General features: G+C 38.8%; 3 protein-coding genes across 7 annotated transcripts; 2 read left to right on the top strand and 1 right to left on the bottom strand.

Moving 5' to 3' along the window:
• Nucleotides 1-674: 674 nt before the first annotated feature.
• LOC111488627 (F-box/kelch-repeat protein At1g51550) lies at nucleotides 675-3,291 on the top strand. Of its 3 annotated transcripts, none has more exons than XM_023136485.1 (3): nucleotides 675-1,314; nucleotides 1,703-2,693; nucleotides 2,746-3,291. In XM_023136485.1, exons 1-2 carry the CDS (start codon nucleotides 900-902, stop codon nucleotides 2,665-2,667), a joined length of 1,380 nt encoding a protein of 459 aa, XP_022992253.1. In that variant the 5' UTR covers nucleotides 675-899; the 3' UTR covers nucleotides 2,668-2,693; nucleotides 2,746-3,291. The 3 variants fall into 3 exon arrangements, 2 of the variants coding, with proteins under 2 accessions (XP_022992253.1, XP_022992252.1); XR_002719228.1 differs by having other exon boundaries at nucleotides 676-1,314; nucleotides 1,703-2,797; nucleotides 2,834-3,291; XM_023136484.1 differs by having other exon boundaries at nucleotides 676-1,314; nucleotides 1,703-3,291.
• Nucleotides 3,292-3,676: 385 nt separating this feature from the next.
• Nucleotides 3,677-4,535, bottom strand: LOC111488702. The gene has a single exon (XM_023136607.1). It carries the CDS (start codon nucleotides 4,482-4,484, stop codon nucleotides 3,765-3,767), a length of 720 nt encoding a protein of 239 aa, XP_022992375.1. The 5' UTR covers nucleotides 4,485-4,535; the 3' UTR covers nucleotides 3,677-3,764.
• A 380-nt stretch (nucleotides 4,536-4,915) lies between these two features.
• LOC111488573 lies at nucleotides 4,916-13,107 on the top strand. 3 transcript variants are annotated; one of them, XM_023136388.1, is made up of 14 exons: nucleotides 4,916-5,404; nucleotides 5,479-5,796; nucleotides 6,187-6,366; nucleotides 6,875-7,010; nucleotides 7,148-7,482; nucleotides 7,957-8,083; nucleotides 9,362-9,484; nucleotides 9,659-9,703; nucleotides 10,661-10,740; nucleotides 11,481-11,577; nucleotides 11,679-11,768; nucleotides 12,248-12,301; nucleotides 12,402-12,467; nucleotides 12,763-13,107. In XM_023136388.1, the coding sequence occupies exons 1-14, from the start codon at nucleotides 5,028-5,030 to the stop codon at nucleotides 12,922-12,924; spliced, it is 2,190 nt and encodes a 729-aa protein (XP_022992156.1). In that variant the 5' UTR covers nucleotides 4,916-5,027; the 3' UTR covers nucleotides 12,925-13,107. The 3 variants fall into 3 exon arrangements, with proteins under 3 accessions (XP_022992156.1, XP_022992157.1, XP_022992158.1); XM_023136389.1 differs by having other exon boundaries at nucleotides 4,917-5,404; nucleotides 7,169-7,482; XM_023136390.1 differs by having other exon boundaries at nucleotides 5,142-5,256.
• Nucleotides 13,108-13,110: the final 3 nt, after the last annotated feature.

The raw sequence follows: 13,110 nt of genomic DNA, 5'->3' as shown, positions 1-13,110 counted from the left end.
ACAATTTCATGATCATTAGTTCAATAGGAATCATTCAATAGAATCAAACTCAATAATTTTAATTGAATCTCACATCATAGGTTTATTGTAAACTCTTTTGAGTGTTTCACGAGAGGAAGGTAATAAAAAAAGAAAAGAAGATAAGTTATTCTTTCTTTTAGCACTTAGCTTAGGAGCCGTGCGAGATGAAAGTCTCATGCACGGTTTTGAATGAGACAAAGAAGTGAGGAATCCTTTTTTCGACTCTAACTCCCCTACTCTTGCTTTTCTTTCTGTTTCTTCGAAAGTAGCTGCTTCAGCTTCAGCCACTTGAATTTTCGATATTTCTTTTTATTTTTCATCAAATGAATGACATATTCTTCTGGAAATCATAGCTATTCTTAGCATGATATTGGGGAATCTCATTGCTATTACTCAAACAAGTATGAAACGTATGCTTGCGTATTCGTCCATCGGTCAAATCAATATATGTAATTATTCTCTTTTCAATAGGTCTTAATAAAGAGTGAGTGTTTCACAAAGTATCTTGTTCAATATCTCATTCAAAGATGTCTTAGATATTAAGCCTGATTGATAATTAGTAACAGTATTACGGATAATATAGTCTGAATTAATCTGCGTGGGAGATGAGACGGATAGAGATTAAGTTCAAAAGCAGCAATTGATTAGATAAACAAGATCGACATGTGTTGGAAATGAAATTTTAGGTTGAAAATGACGGATTGCGTTTGATTGATTGAGCATCCAATCGATTGCTTATTATCTTTTTACACGACAACCAACACTAGAAATCTTGTCTTTTCCAAATCCGAAAATTTACCTGTTCTTCTCTTCCAGGCGGAGGAGGAGGTGGAGGCGCAAATCAGCCGCCTACTTACCGCCGTCTTTTACCGTCTCTCATGGAACCGGAAGGATCCACTACCACCGGTGGCTACCACGACGGATCACCGATCACTTCCCTTGCTCCCGACCACTTATTCGCTATTCTTCTTCTACTGCCTGTAGATTCAATACTCTCCTTCTCCGTTACTTGTAGCAGATTTAGGGCTCTCACTTCCTCCGATGCTCTCTGGGAAGCTATTTGTAGAAGGGAATGGGGATCCGCTTCCGTCGAGGCTCTCAACTCCTATCATCTCTCTTCTCACCTGCCATGGATGCGTGTCTTCAAGCAACTTTCCCGGCTTGAATCTGTTCGTTGCCATAGATTATCCGATCCAGACGCTGAATCATCGTCACTTCCGGGCCCTAGAGCTTCTCACTCCCTTAACTTCGTCTCAGATTGCTTGGTACTCTTTGGTGGAGGTTGCGAAAGTGGTTTGTGTTCTTTATCTCATTATCCTGTTCTTAATCTTGTTGCCTTGAATGAATTGAGCCGACTGCCTTCGAATGCAAATTAATGATCTAACCAAACCATTTTTGATTCGTAATACTTGTTATACCTATGGATCTTTAGAATCAAACCATGGGGATAGGTTATTGTTAAATCTTGATGCTGTATTATTTTCTGCAAATCAAAATAAGAAACCTCTGGTCTCTGTAGTTGGGGGAGTGGATGAAATTGTCAATTGCTGAAGAAGATGTTAGATGTAATTAGGGTTCTAGCATGCACTTTCAGGTGAAGAACTTCACCAGAGAGGCTGATCTTCTTAGTTCTAAGTTTGTGAACATCTGAGTTCTATTTTGATGTTGTTTGTTGATATAGGGCGTCATCTTGATGATACCTGGCTGGCATACATTGGTAATGATTGTCACAGGATGCTAAACTGGCGAAAGATGAATTCAGGCACCCCAAGTGGGAGATTTGGGCATACATGTAATGTTGTTGGTGATTTTCTAATACTCTTTGGAGGAATCAACGACAATGGAATTCGTCAAAACGATACGTGGGCTGGAAGAGTCGAAAGGAAAGGGATTCATGGTTATGAATTCTCATGGATACCGCTCGATGTGGGGGAGTTAGCACCACCGCCTCGTGGAGCTCATGCTTCGTGCTGCATCGATGACAAGAAGATGGTTATCCATGGAGGAATTGGGTTAGGTGGTATTAGATTGTTTGATACTTGGGTGTTAGAACTGTCTGAGAATCTCAAATTTGGAACTTGGCACGAGATCGTGTCTCATCCGTCGCCTCCAGCTCGATCGGGACATACACTTAACTCCATTGGGGGAATGAAAGTAGTTCTATTTGGAGGTAGAGGAGTAGGCTATGATGTGATGAATGATATCTGGCTGTTGAGTCTATTTGAGGGTCATGGTAGATGGGTGCAAATTCTGTACGACTTACAAAACGTAACCGAAGGAGTATCGCTCCCTCGAGTCGGACACTCGGCGAATCTCATCCTGGGAGGCCGCCTTCTAATATATGGAGGGGAAGACACAGAGAGACACCGAAAAGACGACTTTTGGGCGTTGGATGTCAGCGCGTTGAAAACAATCGAAGTGCAGCTAACAACAGGAAACTCTATTGGATTAGCAGCAAAGATGTGGAAGAGATTAAAGGCAAATGGTTGCACACCGAACTCGAGATCATTTCATCGTGCCTGCACGGATCGTTCTGGTCGTTGTTTATACATCCTTGGAGGGATGGTGGATGGCGTAGTTCAGGCTGCTGAATCATCAGGACTCAGATTTGATGGGGACCTATTTCTTGTGGAATTGGTGATTTAGATGTGGAGATTATGATGCTTAAATCATTGGGATTCTTAGAACAATGGATCAAATTTTCAGAGCTGTGTGTAAGAAGTCTTGGTCACTAAGTTGGCCCTCTTTGCCAACATTTCAGGGAATGGTTGTAGAGGCAATGAGGCTCGTGGCCAAGGGAATGATCGTAGAGGCAATGAGGCTCGTGGTCGAGGTCGTGGTCGTAGACGTGGTCGGATGTTCATCTGGTTTGCTAGAAACTCGAGTTTTCTCACTTGTAATAAAGCAAGAAATGAAGGGAAGGGAGTAACACTGGAGAATGTGTATAATCTTCTTTTTGTTGTCGTGTAAACTACAATTCTCAGTTCGCATGAAGAAACAGTTGTTTAGCCTATTAATGTGTAACAGCCGAGATAAAAGCTTCCCTAAGATGATCAAGTGGAATTGAGTACCAAATGAGACCCCGACGCGGTTTATTAGAATCACGGATGCCAGCCAAACTTGAGTACTCGATTGGTTAGTACATGATCGAAACTTTAAATCTCTATCCTCATGTATATTATTTAACTATGAGAAGTTCGTCATCGCATAGGGTTGAAGTTATATGATTGGTTGCTAAATGAATTTAAATATTATGATTTCGTTGCGAGCGAGTGTCTACAGCGTAGATGAATGTTCCATTTACATAAGACGAGACTACATTTCCATTGTTGTTTGTAGAGCCTTCGTAGTCGTTGACAAGCCATTCACCTCTAGTTCTGGATGGTTTTAACACCAACTTTGAGATGACAAAATATGGAGGAGGGTATTAGGGAAGGTCCTTTCAATGCTCTTACGCACACACCGAATATGGACCGAACTGTCTCACGACGTTTAAAACCCAACTCACATACTGCTTTAATGGACGAATTCAACCTTTGAAACATACTACTGCATCAGGTATCGACAATGCAATAACGGTGGATGAGCCTAATTCAACTCCTTGAAAGCCCACTTATTCAACTCCAAGTCGACTTTCAAAAATGACCGAAGTTGGGAGAGAGAATATATTTTTTTTTTTTGTAACAAAAATGTAAAATTACACATTTAATTCATAACAAATTTCTAAGGTTAAAATTGGTAATTTAATCCAATAAATGTGATTTGGCTGTGGTAAACCGGTTTAGCAGAGTTTGACGACCAGGGAAGCGACGGTTCATCCCGGTAACCGGATTGTCCGGTTGAGCTTTGGGAGTGGGAAGAGGATTGTTCTCCGCTTTCATTTCACTTCTCTCCACCACTCCCTTCGATTTCTCTCGCTTCACCCTCAGCCGATTTCTTCTCTCGCTCCTTCTTCCGCCGCCGCCGCCACCTCCGCCCGGCGATACCTTCTGCGCCGTCGGTTCGGCTCGCCGTGGGATTCTTCCACCTTTAGAGGTCCCCAAGAGCTCGAAGTTAACGTCTCTCCAACCGCCACCGTCCCAATCCCAGCCAAACCTGTCGCTGATCTCCAACAGCTCAGAAACGACGCCGTCGCGGGCAGTTCCTCCTCTCCCAGTCCCGCCGCTCAGAAGGTTGTGGGCGAACTCCCACTGGATGCGGTCTTGGTAAACCGGGTCCTCCAGAACCTGGTCTGCCAAAATGGCCCACTCTTCCGTGTCCCTTGCTCTGAGATTTTTGGAGATCCATTTGAGATAGGATGAAGGCAGGGCTCCCAGCATCTTGCCCTTGTGCCGCCCAAACCCTATCACGCGGTCTCTGGGTGGAATCGGGTTAGGGGTGGGAGGTGCCCTGTTTCTTATCCCATCCCCATCGCTTCTCCACGCACACACCGGCAACGCCTTTGCCTGCAAACACAAACTCATGGATATCTCTCTCTCAATCTCCTCCGCATCCGCACACTCGCAGTGATAATACACTTATAGAACAAAAGTAGCCCAACTAACAAATTTTTTAATTACTAAAAAAAATAGCCTTAATTTTTTTTAAAAAAATTTAAAAGTATTTAAATGAGGTATAGATAAAATTTCAATAAATATTCAATATTAATAAATATTTAATATGTACAAAATTTATTAATCGTAAAATTAAAACTCTACAGATTTATTTGATATAAATTAAAATGTCAGTCCCCTTTTAAAAATTATAAATAAAATGATACCAACTCAAAAATTTAAATACTAAATTTGTATTTTGACGTTTAATCATTATTTAGTTTTTAATTTTAAAAATTTAAAATTATAAATTGATAAATTATTCAAATTTGTGGTGTTTTTTTTGTTCCAAAGAAAATAATTGATTGATTTATTGGACTGGAAACTGGGAAGGATTGGAACCTGCGCGCGCCTTATCCTATACGATCGATAGATAGAGCCGGAGCTGGGCGCAGTGAAGCTCAGGTCGGCAAGATGCTGGCGTCTTTGCAGCTCCCCACCGGCCTCCGCAGTTCATCACGCCTCTTTTCTCCAATTCCTCACGCTCATCGCCACTCTCTTCCTCTTCCATGTTCATCTTCCCTCACTGGTTTTCCCGATATCACCACCCAACCTTTGGAATCCAACGCCGCGGAGGCTTCCAGATTCAACCAGTGGCCGAATAACAACGGCGACATGGCTGACGATGACTTCCAAGACAAAGGTATTTCTAGGATTCCTGTTCCTAGACAAAAGCACATTCCAGTTTCTAAAGCTCAGCTGTTGGATGCCATTGTTTCGACCTTCTTTAACTCCAACCATGACGATGATGATGATGATCCCGATGCTCAGCATTTTCTGCTCCTCTCTTCGTCAGTTCCATCACTCGCTCTATCCATTTCCGTCGATATTCGAACAAGACAAATTCACTTGACCGCTTTTGCAGGTGCTTGGACTCCATTCTTCATGCTGAACACAAGAAGACCTTAGAAGAAATGCGGAACGATTATTCCCTTACTCAGTCGCTGGAAAACGAGGCTAATTCTGGAGAATCTTCTACTAATACTGATGGCCAGACTGTTTCGAATGGGAAAGAGGAGTCTATCACGTTCAAAGATGCGATTACTGGAATTGGAAGCATGGAGGAGCTGGTGCAGAAGATTGGAGTTGGCAATCCGATGCCTTTCAGTTATAATTTGGACTTCCGCAATCTCTTGAGTTCTCTAAAGGGTGGCGTAAATAGTTACATCAATGGGGAATCTTCGTAGGTCTTGAATTCTTGAATTTCTTCATATCGTCTAGTTGAAGTGAATAGTGTACGATTAAAAGAACCTATAAACTTCATTGAGTCGATCGCTTTAGTTCTTTATTCAATTCATAAAACTCCTGCATGAAATCTTTGCATACTGCAGTTATCTGCAACTAGAAATGAGTTCCTTGTAGATTCCCTTTATGGTCATTGATGTTCTAACGCTCAGACGTGCTAATTTATAACAACTTGCATGAATCGTCCTATGCAATCCAATCCCTGTAGAATATACCATCTTTCTTCAGTTCAAGTTTTCATGTTTGTGACTCTGACATCATATGAAAAGCTACACAGTTTCAACCTGAATCTGAATGAAATATTTTCTTCTTGTGTATTTTTTGTTAGAGTAGCAGTTGCCACTCGTTTCCAGCGTTCTTTTATCCAACTTCTTAAAAATGCTGAATTTGAGGAACTGTCCGCCATGGACCTGGGCTTGACATCAGCATTAAATACAGACTATCTGCTTACTTTGCCAATATACGTTGACTGGAAGAGGGCGTCCGAGTCTAATGCAATTATTTTCAGGTTCTGAAACAGACTATTTCTATTCTTTTTGTAAAGTTTGAGAGGTGATACTTGTTGCTTATCTTAGGCATGTTGTACCTTCTAGTTCTTAGCAAGATGCCTTGTTTAGTGAGTTCATTTATTATATTTGCTTGACATGGTTTGTTCCTGATATTTAAAAATGATGTGATACAATAACGTTGCTGTGTATGGATCCTTAGTTTTATATAGTACACATGCCTATATCTGGTATTTCTACCTCATTTTACTCTTTTTCTTTCTTTTAGAATTTTCTCAACGTGTTTTTCAATAAGAATGATGCATGTAGACTCTAAAACAATACTTGGCAGTTGGTTGGGTATTAATATTGATGCTTTCATGGCTATTTGATATGAAAATATGACGGTTAGATACGTCATTGTTTCTCATCTAGTTTGTTGAAGCAATGTCCTAGTCAATTATATTTTATTTCAGCATATATTTTCCTGTTCCAACATCATTGAAGCAATTGCCATTATTTTCTGGACAGGCGAGGATATGCAACTGAGAGGCAGACAGGCCTATTAATTGTTGACAAACTAGATTATATACAGTCTAGACTTCTACGTGGACTCTTTTCCATAATCGCAAAGCCACTGGGGAGACTTGGTACTTGGATAGCTGAGGTTGACTATTTGGATATTGGCTGCATTTTGATCCCCTTTTCTTGAACATCTAATGTGTCAATACTTCTGTAACTATGTTGGAATTCGAGAATCATTCATTGTCATTATTGTCAAGTTTCCTTTTTGATTATTAACAGGTTGTTTATGGTGCTCCACAGATGCCAGAAATACAAGAATGGGTTAAGAGGTTGAGGCTTTGGGTGAGCGAACTTCCTACATCTCAGCAATTATTTCGTTATGATGAAGAAGATTCTGATGGTCTACTGAGAGACAATCGGATTTCAGATAAAGACCTTCCAATTTGGCTTGCAGCCCAGAGTGCAGTATCACGTTACGAAGGAATTCTTTCTTCCATGGGGCCTCGTGGAAGACTCTTAAGGAGGCTGCTTACATGGATAGGACTTCTTCCTCCTATGCCAGAACAACCATTCACGCCTAATGATGACAGTAAAGCTTCTGAACCTTATTTAAGGTTTGACCATTCTAATTCCTAGTTATTGCTCTAATTCTGTTATATAAGAAAGGAAGTTCAGTTAACTAGCTATGGTAGTATGACTAGCTATGGTAGTATGACTGATACCTTGCTAGCTGATTTGATAAATTTTTTTGGCAATGTTGCTAAAAGTGCTTATTGACAATGTGCTCATGTCCTGTTTGATGGATCGAAAGAGAGCATGAAGCCTTAAAAAAAGTAGAACTTGTAGAACTATTTCACAGCAACTCATCATTTAGCTCCTAGAGTTTGTAGCCTAAACTGAGCCTCTTGGGTTTTATTTGGGATGGTCGATGTTTATGCATTTGAAATATTCAAATAAAGAAAATATTATGCTAATTAGCTGTGTATAACCTTTAGTCTCTTCCTCTCTGGTAGTCTTTTTTGGCTCTAGTAGTTACAGTAGCAGTTTTCCTCTTGAATAACTTTGCAATACAATTGTTTTTTATCCAGGCCTATCTTCATATCACGAATATCACTCAGTGATATATGGAGGCCTGCAATGAAAAATTATGGGAATAATATTTGGAAACGATTGAAAACATCCATTTCGATCCTCCTCTCTCAATCAGTGCTCCAGGTATTGTTTATTTGCTCCTATTAAATTTCTAGGTGGCTCCCTTCCCATTAGCTGAGATGAGCTGTTAGAATAAAATGGATTCACCCAAACTTCGACGTTTATTTATTTACAATACTAAGAAACGGGAAATGTTAATAAAAATAGAAAAAGATGCAACCTACAGGTCGAGGAAAACGAATCCCCACCAGGAACAACTATTGCATGAGATACTGTGATTAGGAAAGAACTTTTTGTGAAGGGAGCTTCAGCTTGAGAAAGGATTCAAAAGTCTTTTCTTCGTCTCTTTCATGCCAAAAATACCACTTAAAAGCTCTAACTGCATAGTTCCACAATATTCTTGCTTTATCTTTTAACCACCTACGCATGAGGGCTTTATGGAGCCAAAGATCTATGTTATCGGGGAGGCCAAAGGTGAGAATAGAAGTTTCCATCAGAAATAACCGTCCTCCAGCAGCAAAAGGGCAATGTGAAACAAGCTGCCTTCAATACTCTGCTTCATTTAGACAGAAACAGTAGGTATTTGGGGAGATGTACCAGTCAGAATTTTTCATCCGTCACTTTCCAAAAGTGTTGAGGATTCTATATCCAAGAGATTACAATTTTTTAGAAAACCTTTTTGGGTACTTTTCCTTCCTGAATCTAACTGATTAAGAGATTCTTTATCTTTGTCAGAATAGAGGGAAGGTTGAAATAAGCGATTTTACCAGGGATTTTGTGAGTTGTCAATAACTTTACAATCTGACAAACTAATGCTCGCTGCACCAATATTGTTTCTAAGCTGGAAACTTTCAATATCTCTAAAGAAAGGAATCCTTCTAAGCCCTAAATCCCAATCACATGCGTCTTTACTCCAGCAGTCACTACCACCTTTTTTTTTTTTTTTTTAAATCTGATGTCGCGGAAATGTCTGAGAGTGAAGTTGCGAGGATCTGGAATCAATCTAACATCTTCCCAACTTTATGCTTATTTTGTTCATGCCTCAATGTTCTTTCTTTTCTGGTGAAAGTTGTGCAACTATTTTGATCTTGGTCGTGTTCTCTTCAAGTGAATAATATAATATCTTCCTGCAAGTTTTAATTTTCTGGCGTGTAAACGCAATGCATGATTTGCAATTTATTGATAGTCATTGGTCATATGTTAAAATTTATTTACCAATTTCTGCCGTTATTTTTTAAAAAAATTATTTTGTTCTATAAGAAACCATGCTTTTATTGAGAACTTTCAATTGTTATTATAATCTAAAAAAACTTTGTACCTTGCTGTTTGCTTGTGAATTAGGAGCCAGCCTTCCAAGAATTGATTTTACTTTACACCAAAGGTGGAAGGAATAGTGGAGATAAGACTGAGGTTCCATCGTTGCAGTTAAAGATCTATGAGAAGATTCCTATTCCGGACTTACCAGTATATACTTCTGACACTTCAATGTCTGTTAATGTTTTCAGTTTTCTTTTCATACAATGTACTTTCCCTTGCTTTATATAGCACCTAACCTTTCTACTTGCATTTCTTATTTGAGATGTTAGTCTCTTCTTATTTTTACTCATGAATTTCAATCTTGGTTAAAATGACATGCAGGTGATCTTTCCCGACAAGAAACTATCTTTTCGAATTATAGACGCGGTATGACGTAGATTTAATTTTCCCAAATGCATTTTCTAGAATTTCTTGTATTAATACCCATGTGCAGTAGAACTGGAGAGTGTGTAGGATGTCTATGCATGGTTCTTTTGTAATCGTGTCATTTTATCAGCTTGAATTTTTTCTCTCATCATTTTTTTTTATTCCATGATATGATTTTACAATGAGCGTGAGATGGTTTTGCTGGTGGCTAGTAACGCTGTTTGTGGCGTCTCATGAATGGAAGATAGAAAGATTATATGTCGAGATGGGTAGCAATTATTTATAATTGAGATTATGGTTGGAAAAAAAATGTCTTAGCTAAGATACCAGGTGATTGAGTGGTAAGTAGAAATTATGACAATAAATTAGAGCTGGCAGATCAGAGAATGAGCATATAGTTGGCTAGTTATCTGTCATTGCTGCTAATTTAGTAAGTTGATTTATTGGCTATTAGCATGCAAGGATTAACAAAACTTCTATTTCACTCTGATCTTGCTTTCTAATCTGGATAAAATTGTATAGAGTTCCATGATCTGTAATGAGGTTAATAGACCCAAGTAAACAAGTAACTTGTTATGAGTGCATATCTAAGAACGATCATGGTCAAAGGCTTTATTTCCGAAGGGACTTTATGAAAGCCAGAATAAGTAGCTCAATTAGAGGAGGAATGTTTTCTTGACTTTTCCAATTTTCACCATAGTTTTGTATTAATGATCATTGATCATATTCCGATATAATTAACATCAACGGCTACCAACTCAACTTTTGTTTTATTGAGCAATATCAACCCATACGAAATAAGTTGTCTTAATTGTGAAATAATTTTTATGCTCAGTTACCTTTTTTCTAAAAAAAATTATCTGAGTAGTTATTATTAGTTGGATTCTATAAAATGTTGATCGTTCATTATTATCGTTTTTTTACATAATCTCTTGATCTAATGCCTCCAATTTGCAGCTACGCTTGGATGCTGCGACAATATTGGGACTTTTGGCTTTCTTCATTAATTACAAGTTCGAGAACGTTTTGTCCTCACCGTAGGTTTCTTCTTAACTTGTTACATGATTACAGTCAGTAATTTGCTTCCTAGGATCTTCGCATATCTTTTCCTCAGGCCACATACTATAACACTCCTGTATAACAATCTTTTAGAAGATTATTACATGAGAAGCCAAATTTGAACATGAACAGTTCGGACCTACATGATTTCCAATCATATGTTACAATCTTTTTTAAAATAACACGGAGAGAGAAGTAGGTAGTTTAGATATCTGTCACGTAATAAACTGTGGTGGAGTTATATCATCAATGCTTGGTCTTTTTCCTGACAGTCTTTCGGCATTCTTCTAATTTTTCATGTATGTTATATTCTAAATGCTTATATACACGATAAATGGTAATTTATACTACACGAACATCATCTAAATATAGTGGAACGTCGATTGTTGTATTTGATTCTACTGAAGTCTTCAGTTTTGTTTCCTTACGAAACCTAGAAGGTAGGCTTACGAAGGAGGAAATATTGTTTTAGACGGGTTCTGTTCTTCTACCGTTTAATAAACTGAACATTATTGAATAAATTGGTTAAATTGACTTCTGGAGGTATACATATAAGATGAGTTTCTAATCAAATATTAGATCGATGTAGTAGCTTCTATAGAGAGGATTACATTTTTTGTTTTGTACTTGTGCAAGTCACTTATTTGAAGCCTAAAGACTAATTATAATTTCTTCTGATTATACAATATTTGACTTTTTTCTCTCACGTCTGCCACAGGTCAGCAATTGTTCTTGATGTGGTTGCATTCAGTGCTCTTGTCATTTACATTACCCGAGTTGTTTTGGGTTACAAACAAACCTGGGATAGGTATCAAGTGAGTCAATCTTATTGATGCTCACGTTTCATTCTAACCACCCAGTTTTCTATAAGCATTTGATGGTTGATTGATGCTTTTCTAACTAAAGATTTGAACAGTTATTGGTTAACAGGACACTGTATGAGAAAACTATAGCCAGTGGTTTTGGGTCGGTTCATTTTCTGCTGGATGCTTCGGAACAACAGCTAGTGAGTTTTATTTACAATTGTTTTGTTTTTTTCGATTTTCTGAGGTGCCTGCATCATGAAATCAATTTTGAATATACAAAAATGGAAGAAGTAAAGTCATTGGCTACCGTTATCTGAAGCAAAGTGTGTTAGTTATGGTTGTAATATTTGACAGGCCAGATTAGAAAGGATCAACTTCAAAAGTGAGGTTTCTTTCTCCACTCATAACCTAGTTTCCCATTATTAACAATGCGTGAGTTAAGCCTAAAAAATGTCGTCCATATTTGTGATATCCCACGTCAGTTAGGAAGGAAACATTCTTTATAAGAGTGTGGAAACCTCTCCCTAGTAGACGCGTTTTAAAAACCTTGAGAGGAACCTCGAAAGGGAAAGCCCAAAAAAGACAATAACTACTGGCCGTAGAGTATTGGTGAGGAATGCTTTTAAGAGGGTGAAATGATGTGAATATACTTCCCGGTAACATTCATTTGGTGGTGCAGTACAAAGAAGCTATCTTGGCCTATGCAATACTACTCAAAGAAGAAAAGGGAGAGGTGATCAGCCTTTCCTCATGTGTAGTCTTTAGACATTTATATATGTTTACATAGTCGAGCTAATCTGGTCGACGGAAGAATGAATGTGTTATGATTGCAGGTACGATGTGGCAAAAGCGTCGGGGACAAATGTGAAAGATTTCTGTACGAGGTGTTAAAAGTAAAGGTAAGCGGATGAGTATTTGTTTGTTGCTTAACTTTATTTGGGGACTACACACACCACAAGTGTTAAGGCGCACGAGTGATGAGGAACCACGACTCTCTAAAATAATATGATATTGTCCACTTTGAGCATAAACTCTCGTAGTTTTGCTTTTAGTTTCCCCAAAAAGCCTCGTACCAATAGACATGCATTCCTTACTTACAAACTCATGACCAACCCCTTAATTAGCCGATGTGCGACCCTTCTCCCAATAATCTTCAACAACTACAATGTGAATACTACTCGTACAATTATGCAGGTTGAAATGGCGATAGATAAGGCAATAGAAACGTTGTCGAGATTGGGGTTAGTAGTAAGCCAAAGAGAAGCAGAGGCAAATGGCGGAGTTAGAGTGCAGGCTGTAGGGTGTGAGAAGGCTTATGAGGCGCTTAGACAGCACTGGAGTGGGTTGCTGACTTGAGCTTCATGATGATGCCTTTGGGCGCACCACTTTGCTTTGCATCAGAATATGCGGTTTGCCTTCCAACTCTACTTTTCCCTTTTCCACTTTTTGGTAAAACCTGTATAGCATAGAAACTACACCAGGCATACCATATCTGCTGTGGGGCTCTTATTATTGTTATTATTATATTCTTTTCTTTTCCTT

This window comes from Cucurbita maxima, unplaced genomic scaffold (assembly GCF_002738345.1).
Source record: "Cucurbita maxima cultivar Rimu unplaced genomic scaffold, Cmax_1.0 Cma_Scf00013, whole genome shotgun sequence".
Taxonomy (NCBI): Eukaryota; Viridiplantae; Streptophyta; class Magnoliopsida; order Cucurbitales; family Cucurbitaceae; genus Cucurbita; species Cucurbita maxima.
Note: the sequence above shows the minus strand (reverse complement) of the source record. Positions and strands in the feature narration are given on the sequence as shown.